Here is a 27029-nt window from a genome sequence, read left to right as displayed (position 1 = left end):
ATATGTGCTCAAACAGAGTGCTCGGAAGATGGATGGCGCACACCCAATCACCAGAGGATCAAATCCGACATACGTCAGCAATGCACATCCACATAGCATATATGCATCGCTGGCGCAACGAGCTGCATCGGAGAAGCGTCCACCCTCGTTCGGCAAACGCTCCCTCGACACCGACCCACCAACATCAAGCCGCTCCGTCTGTCGAGGGTCCTCCAGGAATGCACTGTCGGGCTCTATTCTGGCTGCATGCTCTGGTGGCTGCAGCATTCGCACAAACAAACCAGTCGCTTCCGCTCCTGCGATTTGGGCTGTTGGCTCCACTTGCGATCAACACCATAAATGCAACCTCGCTCACCGCCTATTACGTGGGCTATGTGGGGTTGGAAGTGGCTCTGATGTAGGTGGAGCACCGATTGGTTGTCGAACGGCAGATCCAGCTTTGATGCTCCTCTAACGGTCGGATTATCAACTGACGAACTGTCACAGGGAGGCAGGGATGGCCGCCGCGGTCAACTATGTCAACTCCAGGTACGTTGAACACCACCATCTGCTGCCACCGCCGAACGGTCGAACGCTTCGTACTGACCCCAACAACCAACGGACACACTAGAACCGATATACTCTCTGGAGCAGTAAGTTGATGCTCCGGGCCAAGTGCGGTTCCGCGATGGCTTCGACGCACGGGGTCCTCACTCTCTAAAGCAAGAGGATGTATCACTGACACTCGAGATGTGGAAAAGTACATTGTTTCCACGGCGGTTGATTCATTTGGGAGCGCCGGACAGGGGGTATGTACCACATTTTACGGCTCTATAGCATGCTTTGTGTCTACTGCCATGTTCTTCGCGGAAATGATCCGGCACATGAACGATTCCTGCCTTGGTAGCTGACGCAACAACCATTCTCACAGCTTTTGGCCGCGATGGCGCTCACGAATATGAAAGCCAACGCCTTTGTCGGTGACTCCATCACCGCTGCAGGATCGCTGCGTCTGGAGTCGATGTGGGCCGCCCGCGAGAACACCAGTGTGAGTAGAGATGAAGAAACATAACAGAGCGAGCGATGCATCCGGCTCAGAATCGATGGAGAGCATGCACCCACTTCACAGAGCCAGCAAGACATCCCACCGTCTCTCTTTAGCACGGCGATCTCCCCCAGGTCGACGAAGCAACCGTAATTTAATTATTCTGACCCTTGGATTGCAGATATGCTCGCCCACCATCAGCGACAACAGTGTATGAACCAAAAGTCGGATCAAAGGGAGCCCGGGCTATGGATATCTCATGGTAGATGAGGCTCATCGAAGCATTACTTGTGCTAATGGCGCCTGCCCTATTCCAGTTTATCAACAGGGGACTCTATACCACCTTGTTTCGAACCGTACCTCCGGCCGAGCTCAAAGGCCGAGGTGAGTATGGGAACGGTCAGAGCCGTGGGGAAAGCCACGTTTGCGCCAGAATATGTTGGACGGGCTTGCTGATCTCGAGGACTCTCATGTGTATGGCCGTTTCCTCAGCGATGGCCCTGTGGATCTACAAGATGGGTCTCCACAGGATGGCTGTTATGGTCTCAGTTGAGTTGCACGTCCAGTCCGATCCAGTCGCAATCCCGCTCGACAAATCGCACTCCAATGGTGCAAAAGCGCATTCATGATGACTCACATTGTTTGATCCGATACTCTGCAAATGCGCAACCAGGATCCTACCATAGACAGCGTTGGGTCCTCGGTTATGCCCGGGCTGCTGAGCGAAGCTGCATCGCTGGACATGTTTGTGTATCCGCAGTTGATGGTCGCCAGCGGAAGTATCGAAAACTTTGACTATACGACGCAGTTGCGATACATCCGTGCGTCGAACTCTCGGGTTATCGTTTGTGCCTGCACAACGTACATTGCCACGCTCGCATACCTCTATGTGAGTAGTGTCAGCAGCGAAGCCAAATCCGATGAGGGCGGGATACGGTTCTCGAATTCCTTATTGCTTACCTGCATAGCTAACACTGTGTTGGTGCCTGACTGTTGCAGGGCAAGAAGTAAGCAACCGTTTTGTCCCATAACACACCACAATATCACATCATGGGTCAGCACTAACACTCTATTGCAGGCTGGGCTTGACAGGCCCAGAGTATACCTGGATTACCTATGAGGGTATCATGGGCGCCGAGGTCCCGCAGCTCATCAACAAGTACATGCTGTACAACAACTTTGACTACACACTCGATCCTATGGTCGGCGGCGAGGTCAACGGAGAGTATACTCGAGACTTGTAAGTGCCAGCGCTGTGTCGAGTGACGCCGACATGCCTGCTGTGCTGTGGACGTTTTCATCTTGGCTGACACTGCAACTCATCCACACTTGTTCACAGCGGAATCGGCCTGTGAGTACAGATATCGCGATTCGCATTGGCATGGAGTTCTGCGAGTCCTGGTCGCTCACATACACTCTGGCCGTTTCTCCGTCTCTTCCAGGAACTTTTTCTTGTAGGTTGGCTTGTGAGAATCAAGTCCCTGCCAATCCCATCGTTGATTGACACAAATATGCCTTGGCATTAGCGCGGAGACCGTCGATCAAACGTCGCCCCTGTATCAGACATACAACAACACAATTGCCAAGTTTGGATACCCCGAGCCCAACCTGCTTCCTGTGGCCATGTAAGCGAGTCGTCGCCCCTGCAGTCATTGAAGAAGCGGAGCCACTTTCTCCTGGCGACTATCGAATCTCATCTGGTCATCCACAACTATCGCATGCAGACGAACATTCGACTGCGTCCTTTCGATCGCGCTTGCGTTGGACAGAGTAACGTATCGTGTCCGCTTGAGATGCTTGGTCAATCGGTGCCGTCGATCGCAGCTTTGTGTGTCTGCTCACCCGTATTCGTTTGCGTGTGGCTGAAGTTGCTTAGCATCGGATACAGCCTGGATGATATCTTGGCCAATCGCATCAGCACCAATGTACTGGCTCCTGGGTACTTTTTGAACTTTACCGTGCCTGGCGCGACAGGCACAATCACCTTTGACGGTAGGTGGTGGAAAATGTGTTGCTGTTCCAGAAGCGGCTGGCGTGTGCAGAAGCGGTACTGCTGTTTTGACGACGCGATACGAGCATCCATTTGGCTCACCACCCCGGCGCTGCATCTCGAACATCATATGAACCAAAGCTGATGGAAGCCGCACGTCCGGGTAAGCCTTGAGCCAAAACGATTCAATTCAATGATATACCTCTTCCCATCGGACCAATGTCTCACTCCACAATCATCTCGTCGTGAAGTCTGTACAACGTTTACAGCAAGGTAAGCACCCGCGCACGACGAAAGGAGATTGGAGAAGGCAGGACATACGGCCCGCTAACATTCAATCGATGCGACCAGTCCAACAATAGCTTGAGTCTTGAAGCTTTGGTCAAGGTGCACAAAACCGACCCTTCTCGCACCTATGTCAACTTTTACAACACGACAACGTTTGGCGCCTCGGTGAACAACAAAAGCAGCCCGCTCCTGGTCATGCCAACGGACTATCCACCTTTGAACATCCTGAATGTTGTCTGGGGCACTCAGCTCGCCGGCTGGGTGGCATTTTTCTCGTTCATTGCTCTGTTCGTTGGCGTGGGGGTATTGGCATATGCCATATACCTGTCGATTATCCAGAGCCCAAATCTCGGGCACTTCAATCTGATGCACTTGACCAGCGGTAAGCACGCAGGATGGATACGGAGGATGGCATGTGAACAGACACAACCAGGGACGATTGACTCCACCGTGATCGGTGACCATCGATCGGCTATGCATCGGTCCATACTCAACCACCCAACTCATTCGTGTGCAACAACATCGTGTGTCGAACTGAATATCGTTTTCTCCTTCCTCTTTCCTCTTTCCTCCGACATCAGTGAGTGGGTTCCTGATCACTTGCGGGATAGGCTCGTTGTGCGAGCTGCTGATTCCCGATCGGCCTCAGTGCATCTTCTACACGTATATACTGAACAATGTCCAGCTTGCGTTCATGCACAGGTATACCGTCTGCCTTTGATACTCTGTGATGATCACCACGGAGCATTTGTCACCGGCAGCGCCACTAACAGCGACCTTGGATCTCGCTTTCGCTTGTGCAGTTCTGTACTTTCGTGGGTCTGGCGTAAGTAAAGAGTGCTGGATAAATGTGCGCAAACCAACCGCCATGGGGACCGAGAATCGGCTGTAGATGTGGCAGTCCGCCGTCATTGATCGCCGCTGACGGAATCGTTGATGGTTACTGCGATCGCTAACGTGTTGATGCTCACCGATCGTCTCAGGTTGCCATCAGACAAAGAAAAGCAAACGGATGAGCGAGACAAGGATTGTTTCCGGCCTTCCTGTAGCGATATTCGCCATTGCATTCATCGCCAACTTTGTAAGCCAGGGCCCATTTCTCATCGATGCGCTTTGGCTGGCGCTGGATGACCAAGCGTCCGCTTGAGCACTGACTTGGCGCTTTACTTCTTGCCCGGGTTTTTTTTTTCTCAACCTCTTGATCTAGATCATATCAATCAGCCAGGAGTTTGTGGAGCCGATGATGCCGGCGCTGTACCACATCTATGCCACCGAGTTTGACGTCCTGATCGTCTGTGGTTCCCACAGGCCGGTTCAAATGGCCATTACGACGGTGTTGATGGTCGCGAATGTCTTGGCTCTGGCGATCGAGACGTACTATGCATTCAAATATCGCAACAGTCGATCGTACTGGTATGGTGCTATGGATGTGCGCGCGCACGTTTGTGATGCGAGGGGATCCATCACCCGGATGTATGGCGATTGATGCCACGGAAACGGGCTTTGGCAGTTTGACAGCTGCGCTGACCAGGTCTTTGTGACACGTTTTCAGCAACGAGGGAAAGTTTGTGTTCTTCGCTGCGATGTGAGTGACAGCCACAGTATCTTTGCCGTTGGCTATGGCCAGTGCGTTTCATCGGATCGGACGCTCATCGGTGAGTCACTGGCACGCCGGAAACTTCCAACTGGCACTGATTATCAATCCACTTCCCATGCTTCGACGCGCGACGCAATACGCTCATGGGATCAGCAACCTGCTACTGGTGTATCTGGTGTTTAGCATCTTCATGGGGATGCTGCCGTACGTGACGGTGTATGTGATCTTCAACTTGATGATGGCTCTCGCTGGAACTCCACTCGTCGGCCCGTTTGTGCTGGTGGCCATACTGGGGAGAAAGAAGAATGAAAGCGAAGATGTCGATATCAAGAAGAAGTTTGCCCAGTCGGCGCCAGTGTTCCGCAAGGCAGCGCTGCAGGCGGCCACAAAGGGCGAGGATTCGACGGTGCATTCCCTGGCCTTCTTCTCGGTGACGGTTTACGAGGCGACCCGGTATAAGCAGCACGGTTCCGCCAAGCGCTGCGATCTCTACGTTGTCGAGGGCGAGCATTTGGTGTTTACGAACGTAAGCAACTTGAGAGTGCGTCGATATGCGGGGGAGTCCTGCTGTTATCTATCCCTGGTACTCATGCGGCCGTCTCCTTCGACAGACAAGCACCCGGGGGATTGTCGACAGCTTCGACTTGGCCATCGATGTGGCATCCAGCATGATCGTGCCCGACGTGCATATGAGCTCTGTGCAGTCGACAGGCGTCAAGTACAGGGCAGCGGACGGACACACGCTCTGGTCTCTCTCAAACGGCCACGAAAAGTACCTGCTCGAAATGCGCGAGCACGCAGCCGATACCCTCAAGTCCGTGCTGAGAATGTGAATGTGGGGTGGGGGTGGGTGTGGAGGTGGACGTGAATGTGGAGGTGGTTGCAATTGATCAATAACGCGAAAGCACATCGGCATGTATCCGTGGTGGTGGCGGTGCCGTGGCGGTGCTATGCGCAGCACATATAGGCGCCACAAAGGACGGCTGCCAGCAGGAGACCGCGCATCATGGCGTGCGACCGTGTGCGACGTGGGCGGCGCGGCGCGCTGCAGTGTTCGCGCAGCAAGCAGCCAGCAAGTGGCCAGCAAGCAGCCAATAATAGCCCCTGCCAGGAACAGCGCCGTTGTTGCCACAGAGTGCGTGCGCGTTGGTGCGACATGGAAGAGTGGCACAAGTCGTGCAGCGACGCGCGTCTCCTGTCGGGGCTACTTGCGCCGTTGTTCGCGGCGCCTTCATCTTGCCTTTTTTGCTCTGTCCGCCCGCCACAGTCCCCACACAGCCCCAACAGTCGCTTCACAGTCGCTCCACCGCCGCCCCATGGCCGCCGCCCCCCGTTCGCCGCCACAGTCGCCACTGTCCCCACCGTCTCCAGCAGCCGGCCACAGCCACACACACACAGCGCACACACACACGCTCCCGCTTCTCTGGGCCGCCTCGTCGCCGAAAAGAAAACGCTCTCCCAATCTCGCCTCGTTTGCCTTCCATCCCCCTCCTCCGTCATCCGGATATCGACCGCTCGCTTGCTCGCCAGCAGCGCCCTGGTCTCTCTGACCCAAACCCGCCTCCCGCTTATCTCGCCCATCCGTGGGCCCCCGTTCCATCCGCCGCCCTGTCCTCCAACATGAAGAGAATCACCCGGTCGCTCTCGGAAGCCTCCCGGAACGTGAGCGACAACGCCAAAACCCTGTGGGAGAAGCTGCAGGGCCGGCGCTCGTCCATCAACCTCAAGTCCAAGCTGGCCAACTTCCAGTCGCATGTCTTTTGTCAGGGCTCGGGGGCCTTCATGTCGCCCTCCAAGGAGGACCGCATTGTCAACATCGAGGACCTGGAGACCTTTGTCCGAGAGCACTACGACGAGTACGACCTCACCCAGTTCGGCGACCGCTCCAAACCCAGTCCTCCTTCGGACCATCCCTTCATCATCCCGCCGCTGGCCAAGGAGGACGAGCTGGACCTCAAGCCCTTCAACACCCACATTGCCTTCGACCCCACTTTCTCCCAGAGGGCCAACGCACAGCAGTCGGCCGCCAGCACCTTGGCCGACGCCGAGTCCATCCGCCCTCCGTCGACCGCGGCGTCGGTCAGCTCGCGATTCAGCTTCCTGCGGGGCGCCGGCTCCAAGCACTCGATCTTCATGACTCGCAACAAGTCCAGCGCCTCGTCCATCCGCACCATGGGCGATCTCGACCTCTCCCATTCCCCATCGGATTCAACCTACTTCCAACCGCCGGAGCTGGACAAGTTCAAACTCTACTGTGGTATGTTCAGGGCCTGGAGCCAAATCCCCTGTCTCCTGTCTGCTGTCCCCTGTCCCCTGTCCCCGAGTGCCCGCGGATGTGCCATTTCCGTTTGATACACGTGTGAATGTGTGCGTGGGATGTATGGGTGTGATGGTTACATGTGGTGCAACTGCTCGCCTCTCGCTTTGCGGGCATGTTGCTGCTCACTCGCGATCGCTGCTGTTGGGAGTGGCTCTCGGGCCTGTGTGTGGACGATTCTCCTGTGGAGCGGCCCCTCCCACATTGCTCGGGGATGTTATGGAGCTGTCGATCGACTCCCAGCACCACATTCGCTTTGCTGTGCTGCGCCCTGTTTCATTCGGCTCTCCACCGCTCGGTTGCTGTGTCTGCTGCAGCATTAGCCATCCACCCCGAGTCTCGTCGCTCTGCCGTTTGCTTATCACCGTGCTTTGTTTGGTCTGATTTTCATCCAGTGTTCGACGGCCACTGTGGTAAAACGGCGTCCTCCTTCCTGCAGTACCGATTCCCCTTTGAGCTCTGTGGCAACGAGAGCTTCAAGAAGGGCGATTATCAGCGAGCTTTGATCGAGACCTACCACAGCGTCCATCGTGAGCTGCTGCTCTGTGATAAATACGAGCCCGAGCCCCCATCGGTATGGCGCCCCCACCCACACATTCTTGTCCAGCTGCAAGGCTGCTCTAAAACCCCAAGTCTAGATCGCCCCTGACTTTGTCCTATCGCTGTGCCCATCTAACTATGCTTGCTGACCGAGCTATCTTTCTGATTCCATGCCGTCCGCAGAACGACTTTGCTTCGGGCGCAACCGCCTCGGTCGTTCTGTTCACCCCGACCTACACCTATTTTGCCATGCTTGGCGACTCGCCCATCCTGACCTGGAAGCGCCATGAGGATCGTCCGGACATTCTCTTCAAGGAGCACGATGCCGAGAACCCTCAGATCCACGACTATCTGATTCGGAGCAACATCTTCTTTGTCTTGGTGAAGGACAACCCAGAAGCCAACATTTACTACTTGGTCACCCGGCCCGAGATCAAGGAGCAGTGTCTCCGAACCGTTGCCCAGCGGGCCAACGACAGCAACATTGTATATGTCCATCCCACAGCCAACCAACCCATCCCTGAGCAGAGCGAAGACGCAAATACCCACTCGACACACCATGAAACTAGCGGAACCATCGAGCTCGAGTCTGAGGTCGAGAGTCGCCGCCTCAGTCTGTCGGCTCCCCAAGCCGCCGTTTCCGTCCCGGATGCGTCGTCTTCCAACGAGACGCCGCTGTCATCATCGCCTCAGTCGCTTCCGACTATTCTCGAACAGGAGGTGCCTCCCCAAGCTCCGGCTTCAGCTCCAGCCCCGGCTCCAGCTCCAGCTCCGGCTTCGCTCCCAATCCCTGCCGATGCTACCGCACCCGCTCAGGCCCCGGCTTCTTCGTCGGTGCAGACTCACGCCCCCGTTCCTCACCCTGTCCCGGCTCCATCGACCTCGGCCACAACAAAGCCCTCGCCTCTGTCGGCGTCGTTTTCGCCCGATGCCAATGGTGAAGTCGTCGAGTCGGACGAGTCCAAGAGTGAGCTTTTGATGGAAGACGAGCCTCAGCCACAGAACCAGCGTGTGGACCCGCCATTAGAATTTGACGACATTCGTCTGGGCATGTCTGCATTGAATGTGTTCGGAACGCTGGGTGACTCCATGTATGACGCAGAGGTCAGTGTCTCTGTCGCCGCCACATTGATCTGCTGTATCCCCATCATCCGTTGCCCGGCTCCTTGCTTTGGCTGCCCGCTTGAGTTGCTGTCCATTGGCTCGGCGACTCCTGCTGCCGGTTCGAGGTTTGCTGCCGTGTTCGGTCTGCTCGCTAAACATGCTTCTTCCATCCCTTCTCTTCAGGTCTACAACGCCTTCATTGACGAGCTGATTGCCTTCCGGGAGGAACTCAACCGCCGCTACCTCTTGAGAATGGCCTATCTCCAGGAGAGAGAGTTGCGCCGCAGCAAACAGCGCAGGATCTCTGAAAGCCAGAACCCTTCGTTCAACACCGAGGACGACCGCGACATCACGTTCCGCCGCAACAGCTCTGAAAACGCTGCCCAACCCACCATTGATCGCATCCGCCGCCAGTCGGGCTATTCGCTCAAGTCACAGGGCAGCCCCACGCAGGAATCCTCAGATGCCGTTGCAATGGACCCCAACGCGAGCAACTTCAGCTACAGCAACAGCAGCTGCGTGTCGAACGGCAACAAGGAGGAGGCCAAGTACTGGTTCGAGAGCATCGAGAACCTCGAGGAGCTGCACCACGTCAACGTCGAGGACTTTACCTATGATGAGTTGAGGGGATTTATCCGCGGCCGACCGAACTGGAAGTTCCTGTGCAAGCACGTGTCCCTTCTCCAGAGCGTAAGTGCTTGCACCGGTGCTTGTATGGCTGTGACGCATCACATGCCCAGCCGATACCCCTCATCCGGCATGGCCGTGCGAGTCTCGTTACCACAGATCATCTAACGACTTGCTACCCTGCGTCATCCCGAACCTTGCAGAAGGAATCGGTGTCTCAGATTCTGCTGGCATCCATCCGCAGCCTGGGAGCCAGCAACAAGATGAACGGCGTTGCCGGTCTCCTGCGGACCCCGGAAACGACCCGCATTCCCACGGCCCATCTCAAGATGGTGGTCCTGGCCTCCGATGGCGTCATCCGCTACTACTCCAAGTGCAAGGATGACTTCCAGTCGATCATCATCCGCAACCAGGAGAGCGCCGCCAAGGTCGTCGATGAACTGAAGGAATACATGAAGTGGCTGCGCGATGATCGGTAAGGCCCTGGGCATGTTGTGCAGCCATTCTTGTTCTGCCATGTCTCGCTGTGCCATGTCTCGCTGTGTCATGTCTCGCTGTGCCATGTGGCTGCTCGACTGCACATCGATCCTCTCCCTCCGGCCGATGCGAGCGAGCGACGATATCGATGTGTCCCATGTACGGTTGCGATTGCATCGACTGATTCCCTCCCACGCCATTTGCACCAGATCGGTGATTGCCTGCAGACTGCCTGACCCAGTCCTGGTGCGAAGGAGAAGGACCGAGAGCCCCGTGCCGAGCCCGGCCCCAGCACCAGGCAGCCTTGGCGAGAATGCCAACCACGCGTCAATAGTCACCAACTAATTCGAGCCGCGGACTCGATCAGCAACAGAGGACTCTGGCCGTGACCCTCGCAGTTACAGCAGCCTCCATCATTCTTTCCCTCGCCCTCCCTCCGCTCGCTTTCTTTGCGCTCTCTTTCTCTTTCTTTCTCTCTCTCTTTCTCTCTCTCTCTCTGTTCGTCCGTTTGCATTTCCGTCCTTTCGTTTCTCTCCTCTCCCCTCAAAATGCATATATCATAAAGTTGCGATGAGTGTCTGTCCTGTCGTGTATGCAGACTCCTTGGATTCTCCTCCTGCTTCTCTCGAACGACTCGTCAGAGTCGTCTTTATGGTTGTGGATGCTGAGGCTGGCCCAGGCATCGTCTCCACCCCAACCACCACCACCACCACCGCCACTATGGCCAACTACCGAATGTACATGGCCCCGGCACTTGCCCTCCCTCGCCTCTCCGCCGCTGCTGTGCTGTTCGTTCCCTTCCTCCTTTTTTTCTGTCTATATGTACACGATGAAGTTTGTGGCATGCCAGCCTCAACAAAACATAATCCCCATCAGCAGACACCGCGAGTCCCTCGAGCGTTGAGGGCCTCAGGGGAGTCGTCCAACATTGGAGGGATCTTGGTGAGAGAACCATCGCCAACGGATCGGGAAGGAATCTATCGTGTGCATTCGGACGTGTCCTTTTCTTTTATTCTTGCTCCGGTACAATTCACTTTCTTTTTGTGGTCCCCTCGCATACTCTCTTTTTTTTTTTATTGGTGTTGCATTTTTTGTTGTCAGGGAAAGGAGAGGGGACACCCGTTTGTTATCAGAAACATACGGTCGGTCCAGAAAGAAACGGGACAGTCACTTTCTGGCTTCAGATGTCTGAACCCGCTGACTGACTTGTAGGCCCAGCGGGTAGGCCATGGCATTGCACTCCTGTCTTCGTTGGCAATCGAGTGGTTTTGGTTGGTTCGGGAAGCGCAGTCTTGAATACACCCGGTCGATCTCCATGGGCGATGATCGACTCGCATACCGAGATCATGTTCCGTAAGGCATTGATGTCTCGATCCCACAGCGTATGGCAGTTTGCACAGCTCCGGACAAAGTGTGGGTTCTCGATATCAAGATGCTCGACCTTCTCGAGTCGCTTGGCTTCCCGACAATGTGAGCACACCTGGAGATCGAGTCGCTTGAACCGCCGTCGCTGGGTCAGGCTGAAGTACAGCTGTTTCTCCAACATGTCTCCATCGAACACATGGCGAATGTATTGCAGGAATGAAGCCAACCCAGGGATCTTGGGACTTGGTGTGGTGCTCATCCAGCGCGTCTTGAGCTGGAAGCGATTCCCACAATGGCGTCCTTGATTCAAATCACAGAATGGTCATGGCCAGCGCGCGATTGTATTGGGTAGCAAAATAGTTGATCAATCGTCAAAATCACGGGTGTCCCATTTTTATTGGATTGACTGTAAGCGGGCACGGCCGTTGCTCTTCCGCCACCCCCCCGCTCCCGCACCCGCACCCGCACCCGCACCCGCTTTCTCTGGATGAAATATAAGGGTGAGCTCGCCACAGTGCTTGGGATCTCTCCGTCGTTGTTTGAGGCAGATGATTGTTGTAGGAAACCGACAGAGAGGCATTCAATGAATGCTGGACCCCAAGACAGGGATTGAAGAAGGCGGTGGCACAAGAGGCCAGGCTGATCAAGAGCTGGCGGCCGCGACCACAGACTCGACAGCGACGACCGAGGAAATGCTGGCGTTGTCGTCGGCTGGGGTTGGTTCCTGAGACTCGGCGGCCACAGCCGCACCTTCGTGCACTTGGTCAGGAGTTTCTTCCGGCGCGGCGTCCTTGCTGCTTGTCTGTGCGAGTGTCAGAGCCTGCGTCCATGCCATGTATCGTCGTGTTTGGTCAAGAGGGTTTGTCCGCAACGGGGAGTTGGTTAGTTGGCGACGAAGATATCGGCGCTGGGACCCATCTGGCATCCATCAAAGCGATCCGGGCCGTGTGAACTCCCCCCCCCATGCACACAGCCGCGCTCGCCCGGTCATCATCGCTGTTGTCACTGTCGCAATCGCTCCCAGCTGCAAAATGGGGCCCTCAGCAGCATCACTATCATCCCAGACGCCAAACCACCCTTATTTCCGACAACAGCCTCGTATTGGCACCGCTTTGTTCGGCGCACCCATCGACTCGCTGTTGCTCCGTGCAGCAAGCCGTGGAGGCGCGCGATCCCTCTCCACCACCACGCACTGACCTCGATTTTCTTCAACAGCGCGGCATTCTGATGAAACAAATGCGCGGCAATCCGCATCAGTATGCATCAACAGACACCTGCATTCACTGCTCACTCTGATAACAGCCTCCCCTCGCATTGCGTTTCAAACCCCAAAAGCACCGTCCGGGAACAACAACCGTGCGCTGAGCTTCACCATCCCGCCTGTCCGATACATGTGATGGGTCTGCACCCAGCGCACAGACTCTTTTGCGCCATCAGCACAGCTCCGTCGATACCCACCTCCAGCTTGAGCTTTTCGATTTGAATTTTGAGCAGAGAGTTCTCACGCTCATGGTCAACAACCGGGGCGGGAGGGGCGCTGGACTTGACGGGTTTTTTAGACCCTCCGAAGGTGGAGCCTCGGGCGGGGCTCGAGACCGGCGGTCGGGTGGGTTTGGCAAGAGTCTTGGGAGCAGAGGGAGGAGTCGAGACGGTGGGCTTCTTGGCCGGGGCTGAGACCGACGAAGCGATGGTCTTCTTGGGGGTGGCAGGGCTCGAAGAGGCTGGGCTTCTCGTTTTGGGCTTGCTCTCCAGAGTCGACTTGGGCTTGGTTTCCAGAGTCGACTTGGGCTTGGTTTCGGGAGTCGCCTTGGGCTTGCTCTCGGGAGTCGCCTTGACTCGGGAGGCAGGGCTCCGGGGCTTGGCTGCAGCCGGACTGCCTAACGAAGACGACGACGTCGGCTTGGCCGGACTCGACACTGGCTTTGGAGTCGCAGCTTTGAGCGTCTTGGGTCTGGCTTCCTCCTTTGGCTTTGGGGTCTCGCCAGCAGCCACAGACTTTCGGGCGACCGAGAGCCGGGCAACGACCAAGTCGTGAGACCTGGGCTTGGCAGCCTGGGGAACGGCCTTGTCGCCATTGGTGAGTTTTGCGGCATTCGAAGACTTGCCGGGCGAAGACTTGCCGGGCGAAGACTTGCCGGGCGAAGACTTGCTGGGCGAAGACTTGCTGGTCAGGGCCTTCTTGGGGCTCTTCAGAGTCGGCATCATGTGGGTGGGTGTCTTGACACCATTACGGGCGGGCTCGTCGGCCGCATGCAGCGGCACGACAACCGAGGGACGCTTGGCCGGCTTCGCCGTCTCGGCGGTGCTGCTGGCCAGAGACTCCACCGACGTTGGCTTTGGCTCTGGGTCCGACAGCGGGGCAGACGTAGACTCTTCGGCAGCAGCAGGGACGTGATGCTCGGGCAGCACCGCTGGCTCGTGAGCTTCGACAGGCGCCTCGGAGAGAGCAGAGATGTCGGCGCGGATCTCAAGAGCTGTCTGCGACTGGGTCGCGATTCCGGACTCGAACGGAGTCTCGTCAACGGGCTGCGGAGGGTCTTCAGGCGAGTGATCTTGGAGCTCGTGTTGGATCTCGCCATCAGCGTCAAGGGCCGACAACTCTTGCAGGACGAGCGGCTGCTCTTCCTTCTCCAACAAATCCAGCTGGAGAGGATGCGAGGTCTCGATTAAAGGATCCAAGACCACGTCCGCGAGCTCGAGGTCAACAACAGGGGGCGTTGCAATCGAAACGAACTGGGCAGGGTCCGCTCTGGGCTCGGTGTGAGCACTTTCGAAAACAGGAAGGACTTGGTGGGGAAGGATGTCTGCCATTTACGGTTGGTGCGATCGAGTTTGACGACTGAACGAACAAAGGAGGGGGGAAGTAAACGAGCCTGATCGAGGATGTTGCCGGGTCTGAAGCGGAGGGGCGGGCGATCTGGAAGACTGTTTGGGAGAAGGACCACGGGCTCTTGAAAGAAAAACGGGGGCAGGATCGGAGAACGAACGAGAGGGAACTCTAGGATCTGGAAAGAGCGGGACGGGCTTCAATGAGAGGCAGGGAAAGAGGGCACGGGCCGCGAAGCACGACGGTATGAGGATCTTTTGCGTTGATGGGAAGATGGGACAAAACCAGCGACGGAACGGAGCGAACGGGCGAGAGCGCATTTGAGCGCGGGCAAGCGACAAGACATGGGCCACGTGCGATGGGCATGAGCGAGCGCCCGAGGACGCCGATCGGCTGCTGGGAGATGCGGGGACGGAGGAAGACGAAGCACAGGGACCAAGATCGACAGGCGAGTTTGGGCATGCCGCTCGGAGCACGATGCAGCACGGCACCAGGGACAGTCTCCATGAATCGCCGGAGACTGATGCAGTTGCGCTCCAATGAATCGGCAGCACGATGCTGCCTTTCTAGATATGGGGGTAGAGCCACCACAGGCGGGCCGAGACCAACTGCCGCTGTTTCGATATAGGGGTACTCAAGGGAGGGCCGAGATGCCCAGGCGGAAGACGGGGCAGTGTGGATCGCGCAAATCGACCGTCTTGAATGGGCAGCCGAGCCGAGCCGAGCCGAGCCATTCCGTAGCAACACCAGTACAACAGGGAGAGACCCGCACCGCGGATGAGCTTATTTTGAACTATGGAGAGTATGATACAGAGGGAGGGGGATTGTAAAGATGCACGTTGGGCCAGCCTAGGTATGAATGCAAAGTGAACCGCTGTGTCTGGGTCTGGGTCTTGGCCGGTGCGGGCGGGCGGGAATGCGGTGGGAGCGGCACCAAGTCGGCGGACAGGACCAAGGTGTGGGCAAGAGCGTGGGGGTGGATATCGGATCCGTCCGTTGGTCTCGACAGGGTTACTTGGGATGCGGTCGCTGCTCACGACGAATCCGAGTCAGGGTATGCACCGGCGTGCAGGTACGAGAGCTGCCATATCAGCAGGACCATCCATGATGCGATGACGATGAAGATGATTGTCTGAAAGACATCCACCCGTCGCAAGAAACGGTCAGTACCGGTGCACTTTGGCCAGTCGTTGTTTGGCACCGCAGCCACACCACATCCACGACCTGCTCTTGGACATGCTCTTGGACATACACGCCCTACCTTGGCAAGTACACAAAAGTTGATGCGGCGAACGATGAAGCTGGCGCACGAGCCCGCACGACTGCCGTATTGGACATGGGTCCATTCTTCGTCGTCGTCCATGTTCAAGAGCCATTGCGAGAACGTTCTCTTCCCCCGGATGGTGCGCTGCAGCCCGAACGGCAGCGATATTCGGCAATGCCCAACAAGGTCCAGCAGGGATGGTGTTGCCGATAGTGCACCCGTTCGTACCATGGCGTCCGGTCGTTCGATCCGCAAGAGTTGGTCGAGCGAGCCAGAGCGAGAGGAAAGAGAGGCGGGGAAGCGGGTTGGTATCATGGCGCCAAAAACAGAAAATCAAACAAAAAAATCGAGGGCGGCGAGTGGTTCGTTAGAGAGATGTAACCAGATGGAGGCTGGGCAGATCGACACCGAATCTAAGATGACAGCGAAGCTTGCCGGCGGCTGGCACAGCCGATCGAGCGACGGACAGTTGCGCCATGGCATCCGCAGCAAAGCAAGCCCAAAGCAGAGACAACAGAGCGCCCGCTCATCATACATGCTGCTGCACTCTGTGGTGCTTCGTCATTCTCACCGAAGCATCTTCGGCATCTGGCACGGGCGTGCTCGGGATCAGGGTGAACTTGGGCACGCTGATGAAGCCTCTTGGCGATGAGAGCATGGATTCGGCGGTGGCTGTGGGCGGTTCTGTCGGCGGATTGAGTGGATTGGGCGGATGGATATCCGTGCGTGAGTGATCGTCGTCGGATGGGATTTCGTCTTGGAGATGTTGTGCTTGTTGCTATGATCAGTGCCACTTCCGCTGCCGGTGCTTGTGCCGGGATTCTCGGTGGGGCTCTCCTTGGGCTTGGAGGATGACAGAGGGACAGGATCGAGCGGGCTGGATGGAACGGCGGCGGTGGGTTTGTGTGCGCGGGATATCCGGGAGGGACGGACTTGCCACGTGACGGCTGGCAATCCGACAGGCGCAAGAAAACAACTGGGATGGGGGCAGCACCGCCGGCCAGTACACTACTGCTGTGGGCAATACAGGGATGTGTACGCAGCATCCAAAACTGGTTTAGATTCAATCTCGTCTGGCCAGAACAAAAAAGTCGAGAGAGCATCTCGAGCAGAGTCTTTCTGCAGCAAGAGGATGAGTTCAGAGGATTGGGACCAAAAGTATCATTGGCGTGGAAAATGACGTGATGCTGACGACACGATGCCAGAAGGGCACAGGCCATATGCCAGAGTGGCTGGCGAGGGAGACGAAACAAGCAAAGCAAATCATGGAAAGGCAGAGCAAAGCAAGGCAAGGCAGAGCAAATCATGGAAAGGCAGAGCAAAGCAAGCAAACAGACGAGAGACGGTCGTGCACATGCACGAGCAGATCCCGAGGCGGCCGTGCCCATGAGATATGTACTGATAGGGCCAGTAGCAGCGACGTCCAAGGGCAAGCATATGTCGAAGTGGGGGGGGGAAGAGGGGAGTTGAGTCCCGATGAAGATGGAAACGACACAATACCAAGAAAGGATCAAGGACCGGAAGGGGATAGGGAACCAAATGCAATGTACAGATAATTCTAAGCAAAACTCTGGTAGTCCAGGGCGCAGATGACCATGCCCATCAGGCCCACGACCACCGTGATCCAGCAGATCGTGAACAGGCCCGGATACTTTGCAAATTCGCTGACAGTTTCGCGCGCAACCAGCAGTCGGAAGCTCTTCTGGAAAGTCTGGCGAGCCGTATTGGCCACCAGGAGCTCGATCAGGTTGACGGCAAAGATGATGGCAAAGGTCACTGGGAAGCTGTACGGATGCTGCTGTGTCTGTCTGCCGTGGTCGTCCGGACCAAAGTTGTAGATGGGATACACCTTGCTGGGAAAGATGTACAGGGTCAAGCTGAAGAGAAGGGAAAAGATGACCGTGGTCGACTCGGCGATCGTTCGCAGGAAGAATGACCGCGTGACGTGGCGGATGTGATCCTGTGCATGGAGACCAGAGGCATTCGTGAGTCTCCCTCCTTGACCAGCGTGTCGGTGCTTGCGGTGCGCGTCTCTGTCAGAAGCATCAAGCGGCTTACGTGATAGGACCGATTCAGTCCGACATATTCGATCAGAAAAGCGTGTGCTTGGGAGGTCATCAGTATCTAGGACGCACACAAGCAGGGCAAAATGCATGGGTGAGTGGAAAGGCATCCGCAACAGAGGCGAGTCAGCGGACATGCACTTCAGAGCGCACCACGATGGCAATTCTGCCGGAACCAAACCTACCGGATAAACAAATACGATCCAGACGACGGACGTGAGCTGGACAACGGCAATCTCTTCTATGGTCAAGAAGAGCAAGATTGTCCGATCTATGATCGGATAGATGAAAAGATGGCGCAATAGCAAATGCCAGCGGCGACGAAGACAGGGTCAGCAACGCAAGACTCATGGTGCCGCATGCGGCCCACAGCCTTGTTAGTGGGTTGAGATCCGGAGGACGTAGGGGACGAGTACGCGCTGCGACAAAGTGCTGCGATGCCAGTCGTCGAGGAGCGCTTACAGAATACAAAATAGAGCATGTAAAAGAACATGCGCGACACGAAATTCAGGGGCCAGCATTTGATCTGATCGTCGGATATCCAGGTTGCCTGTGGATGGACCGGCGAGGTTCGGTGAGCAGTCGACTAGATGCCGTTGGATGCGCAATCAGAGGGGTACAGACTCTCCGCAAAGACATCGAGGCAACGCTCTCGGCTCATGCAATGAACATATCCCAGGGAGGCTTGGCTAGTCGCGATGCTCACAAGATAGTCCAGTAGTGACACGAAAATCAGCATGCCGGTGGTATACACCGATACGATGACGATGCCGTGCTCTTTGCCATCTGCTCCGTGGATAAACTGGTCGATAGTGAGCTTGGTCACAATTGATCCAATCACCGACAGAACTGAACATGACCAGTGTGTTTCAAGGCAAGGCACGGAGAGCACGAGCGATGGATTAATTTGTGCTCTCATAGCGCAGGTGCTGGCGGCAAGCATATCAGATCCCAGCGACAGCCGGATGGCCAAGCTGTTCGGAGTCAGACCCGGATCTCTCCTGGCAACGTCCTCGAGCCGCTGTCGTGGCCATCGCAGTCAGCAACTATTGCCGTTGTCTCAGTCGACAGCACTTACGAATCAAAGCCAGGAACCATTGGTATCGGCGAGCCAGGATCAGCTTTCGGTTGTCATATCCAGGGGTAGGCGAGTGGAAGCGATTGACATGGAACTCCGAGCTGTGTGAGCCAGCCAGATCGCTTGTGCTGGATTGGACGCTGTTCTGGTGCGAGAGCAGTCCGCTGCTCTGGGGCGCCTTCCTATATCGAGTCTTGAGCCATCCACCGAGACACGGACCCATCACTGTGCCAAAGACCGCCATGGCCCCGCAGACTCCATCATCCAGATGCGTGGTAAGATGAAGGATATAAACGCCTAGCAGGGGCAGGAACCACACGATGCCGCTCTGGCCGAGCCTGGGTAGATACAAGTACTTTCGCCGCCAATCCAGCTGGTAGATTTGATAGACGGACTGCAGATAGGTGAGGAGGACGAAGTTGAAGGCGCCAAAGATGTAGAAGAACAGAAAGGCTGGTGCAAAAACAGAATCGAGTCAGCGGTAAGATACATGCCGCATCTACGGCAACGCCGCTGTCGAGTCACGCAGAAACCACGGTAGCAGCAAGGCATGCACACTGTCATGGATCAGCACCCTCAGCAGCTGTCGCTCGAGTTGATCGAATGTACCTGGAGATTTGAGCGTCGAGTCAAAGACAAGGGCTTGGGGCACGGGGATGACAACCCATGACAGCACCACCAAGGGACACGACAGGCTGTAGAGGACATTGCGCTTGACCGTCGACTCATTCCAGGAGAAGACATACTCGGACACGGGGCCGCCGGTGAGTCGCGAATTGGGGCCCTGGGTGCTTCGGCCGCTGGCAGGTCCGTCCTCGTCGTCATCCTCGTCCTCACGGTCCATATCGTCGTCGTCGTCGTTTTCGCCGTAGGGATCGTTGTCATTGACGAGCGAGTAGTTGATCTCGCCAGCGTGAAATGGGGGTCCGCGGTGCTTGCTGAACGAAATCATGGTCGCCTCACTGGGAGCGGGCGAGGAATTGCGGGTCGAGTCAATGATGGAGTTGATGGTGGGTTCGGTCAGAACAGGGTGGCCAAAGGAATCGTCCCGGCGATGGCCGCTGCTGGCCGGGCCGGTGGAGCCAGCGGGCGCACCGGTACCATAGGCCAGAGGACGCGCAAATGGCGAGCGGCTTGGGTCCTTTGGAGATTTGAGCGAGCCCATGCCATGAGGATCCCGCGCGGCTGAGCGGGCTGCCTCGTCGTCCTGATCGCCAAGCTTGGAGAGAATGGACGACTTTGAGGGAGCAAAGGTCGAATGGGGTGCAATCCGCAGGGTCGTCACACGGCTGCTTGGAGCGCTGGAACTGCGGGAGTCGTCCACCGAGCCGTACATGGGACCAGACGAGGTGGCGGCCATGTACGTGAAGGAATGGCGCGAGGGAGACGAGGAGACGACAAAGGGCTTGATGCTTGGAGAACTATGAGGTGCTGCAGGAATGTCGGCGGAAGCTGAGTGCGGAACGGGAGGATGTGAGGGCACGACAGAGCTCGTCTGGGAGGGAGGCGGGGCCGAATGGGACTTGAGCGTCTTGGTGGGCGGGGCAGCAGTCGCTGGTGGCTGAAGATCGTGGGCAGAGCCAAGAGGACTGTTGGGCGAGAGTGTCGATGGTGGCAGAGGGCTTGAGACGTAGCCGTAAGCCTCCATGACCGAGAACTCGTCCTCGAGCTCCGGGCCGGATGGGACGGTGAGAGTATGCAAGCCCGACGGACCAACGTCCCGCACCGGATGGCCAAGCCGCACCGGGGCTTGCTCGACCGAGGGCGAGACTGGTGGCGAGGAGCGCATGGACTGGAAGTCGGCGATGATGCGGTGGGCTGGATGCGGGTGGCCTGGATCGAGACGACTGGCGGGGGCCGGAGGCTGAGGGTGGGTGACAGAGGCCGGGCTCAGGGCCGAGGGTGGGTCGGTGGACTCGGAGACATAGGGCGACTCGGGCTCGTCGACCTCGATGATGGGCTCGTCAATGTCGACCTCACCGCCTTCTTCGTACATGTACAATTCCGGGATGATGGTGGAGGCGATGCTGCGTCTCCAGAAGGCGCCTGCACGAGGCGAGGTAGACGAACCGAGCTCGTCCGACTCGAGCGAGCCCTGGGAGGGCGTGGGAGACTGGACGAGGAAAATATCGCTCTGGAAGCGGCTGGTGAAGGAGCTTGCAGTGCCGATGGTCCGGAGCGAGGCGGAAGAGGCACGCTTGGGCGAGCTCGTAGGGATTTGGCCCGAAGACATGACGGGCAGCTTGGAAGGGTGGCCGAGGCGATGCGGTGAGGATGAGTCAGCTCAAGAAGACCAGCCCGGGGGGATGGGAGCGGGCCGGGCCACAGAGGGCAAGCTGCAGGATGAAGACGGAGGCAGCCTCGGATAAGCGGCAGGGGAGGCGAGCGGGACAGCGGATGGCGACGAGTACGGGAGGAAGGCGGCAGAATGGTTGGCGAGCCAGGCGAGAGCCAAGCGGCGAAGGCGGTAGCAGCAGTAACAGCAGCAGCAGCAGCAGCAGCAGCAGCAGCAAAGACAGGATGGGTCGCAGGACCTGGTCGCTTGACGGCGCCAGAGATGGATTGTTTGCGAAGGAGCCCAAAGGGCCGACGCGGTGGGCGCCGCGGATCGAACCAGCGGCATGCACCGCGTCACGTGTGTGTGTGTGTGGTCCTGTGTATCATGTGCGCCGTGTGTGTGTGGCTGGCGGAGAGAGACAGAGCGGGACAGAGAGACGCCGAGAGCCAGCGAGAGAGACCGGGATCGAGAAGGACACACACAGACACACACACACACACACAGAGACACACGTGACTTCACCGCCACCCACCGCCCCCGTCCTCCATACATCCTCCGTCCATCTGTCCATCCTCCTTCCCTCCATCCTCTGTCTGCATCTGTCCTTCTTGGCACCACCGGGCTCCCTCTTTCTGGCGCTGCTTGCTGCTGCTGCTTGCCGCCAGTCTCTCCGACCAGCCGCTTCGTATCGTCTGCTTGATACCGGCCACTTCATATCCGCTGCCTTCCCCGACTCACCAACCAACCGCACAACTGCACAACTGCACAACTGCACAACGGCCCCGCCATGCAAAACACTTCCACTCCCTCGGTTAACCCCGAGTATCATCAAGTGAACAGGATCCAGGGGGTATGTCCTCGCCACTGGTTCCAGCTGCATCCTCTCGGGTCCTCGCCTCTCCATCCCTCTCCATCCCTCTCCATCCGACGCATGTCCTGCATCGTTGCCGCTTCTGCATTCTGGCAGCCGGCCAAGCCCAAGGCCACCGCCGCCGCCTGCGCCAACGTGCCCAACCACACTCACTCTTGGCGACCCAACCGTCCATTTGCCCTACCCAGATCCGGAACCAGATCGATCAAACCGTCGACCAGATGCGTGAAAACATCGAGCTGGCCGAGCAGCGAAAGTACAGGCTCGATAGCCTGGAGGACAAGACCGATGACTTGGAGCGTGGCGCCAGGTCCTTTGACAATACCGCCACCAAGATCCAGTCAAAGACCTGGTGGAAGGCCCTCAAGTGGCGGATCGCCATGATCGCTTTGATCACCGTCATCCTCATCATCGTTATCCTGATCATTCTCAACCAGACCGGCATCCTGCACATCATCACCACCGCAGCCAACTCGCCTGCTCCCGCTCCCGCTCCGGCAATCGCCTCGGCCTCGCCCTCCAGCCCCTAGTCCCTGCGATGGTCGACCGATTTTTTGAACGTCCGTTGAAGACCAACTAACCGTGCCCGGTTCCTATTGTACACATGTTCACCCGTTTCCCTCCCAGCTGCACTCTGGGCCTATCCATTGACATCCTCCACTTGAACCCATCCGACATACTGCGAGTGGCTACAAGCCCCCCCCCCAGCCGCTCGCCCCATCCGCATGCAACTGTCGAGCCTGTGTGTGATGCTCGTTTCTGTATTACACTGCATTCAGGGGGAAATGGGACACCTGCCCACAACCCATTTGTCAGCGTAGTATGCGATGGCATGCGTCAAGCAAAGCCATAGGAAATATAACAGATCACTTTGGCAGCCTCCGAGTGAAGACCACCGGTCGCAGTGCAGCGATGCGGAAAGCGAGGGTGCTGTGTTTGGCCATGATTGCGATGAGTGGATGGGTGGGTGTATTCAGGTTCTAGAAACAAAATATATGTCATGGCTCAAAACGGGGTGTCCCATTTCATTTTGGAAACGCTGGAAGCATCGAGCACACCATCCTCGACAATACACCTGGTCCGAAATCGCGCAATTGCCCTCTCTCGAGAGACAGATGGCCACAGGTTTCTGTCGATATCGCTTCTATCGAAGACGAGGGTACCCCGCTGAGCCCGCCACCTTCAGTGTTGGCCCTGGGCATGGTCAAGGCAGAGCTCCACAAACAGGGTCATGGGCCATGAGTCTGGAGTCACTTGCTTCCTCAAACATTCGGGTGCTGGCGCACGAATCGGCAGACCGTGTCGACAAACTCAGTCGGTCGTTCGGCTTGCACTGCAGCAGTATAGAATCCATCAGCTCAGCGTCGCCCATCGCCATGTGCAAGCTCCGGGTCGCGATCTTGCCAGTGCAGAGCAACAGCACCAGCCGTGCACCTACCCCAATGGCCGGCATCAAGTTCGACGTACTCGATATTCGGAAACAGCATCCGCAGGCTCGGCCGGACACTCTCGGGCACGTAGTGAGATCGAGACCCCAGCACTGCCAGGGTGGGGCCCTCAAACTGAGCCTGGCCGTCGATCGGAATCGGGAACTGATTCACTTCGCGGATGATGTACGGATGGAGTTCCTCGAGGTTCAGTCGGCACTCGTACAGCCCGGTCTCGGACTGGGGCTTAAAGTTGGTGAACAGGAACTGGCGAACGATCTTTTCCTGTGGGATCGTTGAGTAGAGAATGTGAGCAGGAAGCAGCATTCATCCCAACAGCGACCGTTCCACCGGAATCAGTGCGCTTTCACGCTGCCGGGATCAGTGCGCTTTCATGCTGCCGGAAGCCAGTGACAAGTCGTAGTCGTCTCGCATCGATGAATGCCAGCACATGTCCCGCATACCTCCACGTACTGCCTCAGGATCGCATCGGCCTCCTGCAGCGACGCAGGCTTGGACCGGTTTACGTGCATCATGCCCTCGAGTTGGGCACGCACATCCCGGAACTCTTGCACCTTGACCGGGGACGAGTCCACAACCACTAGGCGAGCGACCCGGCTATCCAGCAGCGCCGTCGTCATGGCGACTTTGCCGCCCATGCTGTGGCCGACAAGCGTGCATTTCTTGATACCCTGGGTGTCGAGGAATCGGGATACGTCCTTGGACATGTGATGGAAGGTGTGCTGGTGCCCGTGGGAGAACGGCGACGAGCCATGGTTGCGATGGTCCTGTGACAGCCAGATTCGAGTTAGGCAGGCCGGAACGACGATATCGGTGCATGGACAGGCCAGGGCGAGCCCGGAGTGAAGGCTTCCACTGCACTGGAAGCGAGTCGTCCATCGTGCACGGAACCTATCGACAAGTCGTCCTCGTCATCTCCGACCATTGCGGCGACAGAGATGTGAGGCCCGATTGCAGCATCGGGTCTCGGCCAGAACTCACCAGCGCGAAGACTGTTGTGCCAAGGCTGTTGGCAAGATTCCTGGCAACTCGCCGCCAGTTCTGGGCACTGCCAAACAGACCATGCACAACCACCAGCGGAAGCGGCTCGGCCGCATCGCCCAGGAATGAGTCCGGAGTGTGTCGCTCAAAGGCCAAATCGAGGACGCTGCCAGCATGGTCGGCTGCCGGTGCCGCTCTGTGGTATCGGCGGGCAGCGAATTGTAGTGGCTGGCGTACAACAGTAACGGCCTTGGGCGGCCTTGGGCCCGTTCGCCATCGCAGCAGCGACTGCATCATCATCATATTGGGTCGATGTCGGATCTGGATCGGCCCAGACGATCGAGCTGGCAGATGTCGCAGGCACGGCGCGGCTGACAAACAACGAAACAACGAAACAACGAAACAGCCAAACAACGAAACAGCCAAACCGACCAATCAAGCGACATTTGGCGTGTACCACCCGAGTGCACTGCCACCCCGCTCCTGGTTTTGCTGGATGACGGCGCTTCCCACGGCCCGACGATCCGCCCACACCAACGACCGTCGAGACGGTTGCTTCGACTGCTGCACTCTGTCCGTCGCGGCATCTCATCATGAACCGGCCATCGTCACAATGCTTTCCCAGGAATCCCCCTGGCAAGCGCGTGGTGCTCGAGCCCCTGCCGCGAGTCCATCTTCCTGAGCCCACCAAACCAGACCTCGTCAACGCAGAGACCCAGGCCTCTCCTGCAGCCGAGCCAGCCGCAGCACCGTCCATGGGGATTTCATTCTTCCCGCTCGGAAACCTCTCGAATGTCCCAAACCCGAACGCTTTGCCGGTGCTGCCGTACTACCCCGTTCCGTCGCTGGCCTTTGCTCCCACCTTCTTCCCGATGCTGCCGATATGTGCCCCGTCACTGCAACCCGAACTGTCCCAGACGCTATCATCGACATCGCTCATCCACGGACGGGGCCAGGATGAATCTCATCGGCGCGAAGAAAAAGAGAGGCAATGGAGACTGAGACGCCACAGCGTAAGTATGCGCATATGCAAACGGCTCTGCTGCCCATGGCTGATCGATAGCGCTACTCGTCGCCGTCGTCTGCGTGAGCAAGGATGCACGCCAGTATATCTCGAGCAGCCAAGGTGAATATTGATATTTATTAAAATAATATCCAATTTGCGTCTATCACCTATTCTGCTGGCCGTCGCGATACAGGCTGCTATTGTGCTACAAAAGTACATCCGGCGATGGCTTGTGAAGCGCGACTTCATCGATACCAAGCTCAATCCGATCGCACGCGAGCGCAACCCGCTTCAGTATTTCGTGGAGAGACTGATAGACCAAGTGCTCAAGAGCGTAAGTGTCCCAAAGCTCCCGGCTCTGTATCCTTTGCTCTTGTGCTCTGCACGAGGTCGGTGGTCACCCATGGCTGAAGCCGAGTCGTTTTGACGAGACTGCTCGTCCTTACCCAACTTGCAAACGTCGTGTCTGGCTGAACAGGAAGTCATTCCGGACATTATCGTCGAAGTTTCTGAAGAGTCTTATGCCCCAGTAAGTACACTCATGCATTCATCCACGCATGCACATGCACACCCTGCTTCAACATCCTGCCGGATAGCGTCAACGAGTGTGGCAAAGAAAGCCGATGGCAGTCCGGTTCCTCCGTTCTCATGATCCAGTATCCATACATCGCCCAGGTGTTCCGGACCAAAGCCTTTCGCTGCCTCTACATCAAATATCACATCATCGAAGAGGCCCTGTGTGATGAGATCCCCCTCATTGTGTCCGAGGCTATCGAGGAGCTCGCAGCCGAGTATGTTCGTGCCGTTGGAGCCATTCATGAGCCACCCAACAGCCGGCAGTCGTACAGCTGGTGTGTCTCGGCCTCGGCATCTGGTCCAAGCGGAACCAGTTACGAATGTCACCGGCTATGGCTGACACCATTTTACTGCCATCCAGCGCAGATACGTTCCTGAGCCACCTCTACCACTAGCAATCCTCGAGAGCATCGTTGACCCGGTTGTCCGAGAAGAGTGCTGTGAAGTCGTCCGGGAGCTCGTCAAGACCATCGTCAACGAGCACATCCTGCAGGAGGCTTCTGAACGCATTTTCAGCCATGTCCTGAACGAAGTCTACAATGACATGGAAATTGTACGTGGTCTCGGTATTTCGCCTTGTCGAGGAGCTCGAGAGACAGCCGAGGCACACTCGACCCGTGCTTGTTTGCAGAAGGAAGGAGAGGACAGCCTCCGTCCGTCTGTCCATGTCCATAGCACACGACTGAACATGTATCCGCGACGAAAAAATACAGGCGCAATCTGTCCTCTCGGAAGAGATCTCCATCTCGATATTCTTTGAGATGGTTGACGAGGAGATCCAACGCTCGACTCGACGCATTGCCCTGGATCTGCAGAACGAGGTGAGTGTCGCCTGCTCTGTCGTTGCGAATACACAAGGATTGTGAGGGAGATGTGCGGAGGCTGAGCTCACTCCCAGCGTCTGCCGTCTCTCCAGCTGCCCGTCAAGTTTTACATCCGACGGCCGCACAGGCCAAAGTCTCTCCAGGTCAACACAGCCATGGGCTTTCTTCTCGGGCAGATGTCGCTCCGCTATGCGCTTGCTCGCCTTGTGCAAGGGCAGTCATCGTCACATAGTGAGATCGTTGAGACGCAGACACTCTGCTCACAGGAAGCGGATCGGATCATTCTGAGGCGACTGCTCAGAGGGCTGATAGACGGATCGCACTCATAGACCGCTGACTCAGCTCGGAGATATGCACGGGGCAGTTTGATTGTGGCAAAGGGCGCTAGGTACTGTATAAAATATGCGTAGCAGCTATGATGATGAACCAAGGAGCAGCCCCGAGTTGTCATTGTTCGAACCTCCCACACGAAATGCAACGGCGA

At 57.1% G+C, this 27029-nt stretch overlaps 8 protein-coding genes across 8 annotated transcripts; 4 read left to right on the top strand and 4 right to left on the bottom strand.

The window, feature by feature from the left end:
- Positions 1-181: 181 nt before the first annotated feature.
- BJ171DRAFT_491944 (uncharacterized protein) lies at positions 182-787 on the top strand (the record flags this gene model as incomplete). The annotated part of the gene is made up of 3 exons (XM_053109774.1): positions 182-397; positions 487-528; positions 611-787. Coding segments are annotated over exons 1-3 (247 nt in total), but the record flags the coding sequence as incomplete, so codon positions are not given.
- Positions 788-6364: 5577 nt separating this feature from the next.
- BJ171DRAFT_257015 (uncharacterized protein) lies at positions 6365-10422 on the top strand. The gene is made up of 6 exons (XM_053106744.1): positions 6365-7156; positions 7612-7790; positions 7940-8860; positions 9044-9550; positions 9691-9962; positions 10174-10422. Exons 1-6 carry the CDS (start codon positions 6520-6522, stop codon positions 10307-10309), a joined length of 2652 nt encoding a protein of 883 aa, XP_052969978.1. The 5' UTR covers positions 6365-6519; the 3' UTR covers positions 10310-10422.
- A 709-nt stretch (positions 10423-11131) lies between these two features.
- On the bottom strand, positions 11132-14140 carry BJ171DRAFT_636273 (uncharacterized protein; the record flags this gene model as incomplete). The annotated part of the gene is made up of 4 exons (XM_053115710.1): positions 11132-11206; positions 11304-11603; positions 12527-12553; positions 12788-14140. 4 exons carry the CDS (start codon positions 14138-14140, stop codon positions 11132-11134), a joined length of 1755 nt encoding a protein of 584 aa, XP_052969977.1.
- Positions 14141-14809: 669 nt separating this feature from the next.
- On the bottom strand, positions 14810-15778 carry BJ171DRAFT_565642 (uncharacterized protein). The gene is made up of 2 exons (XM_053113360.1): positions 15418-15778; positions 14810-15288 (listed from the first exon to the last, which is right to left on the bottom strand). Exons 1-2 carry the CDS (start codon positions 15733-15735, stop codon positions 15190-15192), a joined length of 417 nt encoding a protein of 138 aa, XP_052969976.1. The 5' UTR covers positions 15736-15778; the 3' UTR covers positions 14810-15189.
- A 1013-nt stretch (positions 15779-16791) lies between these two features.
- Positions 16792-20891, bottom strand: BJ171DRAFT_256976 (uncharacterized protein). The gene is made up of 7 exons (XM_053106743.1): positions 19171-20891; positions 18562-19014; positions 18190-18332; positions 17946-18033; positions 17669-17754; positions 17479-17544; positions 16792-17380 (listed from the first exon to the last, which is right to left on the bottom strand). Exons 1-7 carry the CDS (start codon positions 20792-20794, stop codon positions 16979-16981), a joined length of 2862 nt encoding a protein of 953 aa, XP_052969975.1. The 5' UTR covers positions 20795-20891; the 3' UTR covers positions 16792-16978.
- Positions 20892-21423: 532 nt separating this feature from the next.
- On the top strand, positions 21424-22141 carry BJ171DRAFT_438901 (synaptobrevin; the record flags this gene model as incomplete). Its single annotated transcript, XM_053108013.1, has 2 exons — positions 21424-21689; positions 21899-22141. Coding segments are annotated over exons 1-2 (306 nt in total), but the record flags the coding sequence as incomplete, so codon positions are not given.
- A 517-nt stretch (positions 22142-22658) lies between these two features.
- BJ171DRAFT_491928 (Alpha/Beta hydrolase protein) lies at positions 22659-24519 on the bottom strand. Its single transcript, XM_053109773.1, has 4 exons — positions 24140-24519; positions 23602-23925; positions 23149-23422; positions 22659-23043 (listed from the first exon to the last, which is right to left on the bottom strand). Exons 1-4 carry the CDS (start codon positions 24440-24442, stop codon positions 22973-22975), a joined length of 972 nt encoding a protein of 323 aa, XP_052969973.1. The 5' UTR covers positions 24443-24519; the 3' UTR covers positions 22659-22972.
- Positions 24520-24732: 213 nt separating this feature from the next.
- On the top strand, positions 24733-26874 carry BJ171DRAFT_578368 (uncharacterized protein; the record flags this gene model as incomplete). The annotated part of the gene is made up of 7 exons (XM_053113879.1): positions 24733-25152; positions 25339-25479; positions 25624-25674; positions 25803-25936; positions 26088-26274; positions 26435-26542; positions 26638-26874. The coding sequence occupies 7 exons, from the start codon at positions 24733-24735 to the stop codon at positions 26872-26874; spliced, it is 1278 nt and encodes a 425-aa protein (XP_052969972.1).
- Between the last annotated feature and the right edge of the window lie 155 nt (positions 26875-27029).

This window comes from Polychytrium aggregatum (genome assembly GCF_025602895.1).
Source record: "Polychytrium aggregatum strain JEL109 chromosome Unknown BJ171scaffold_6, whole genome shotgun sequence".
NCBI classification, from domain to species: Eukaryota; Fungi; Chytridiomycota; class Chytridiomycetes; order Polychytriales; genus Polychytrium; species Polychytrium aggregatum.
This window is presented reverse-complemented; position numbering and strand designations above follow the sequence as displayed.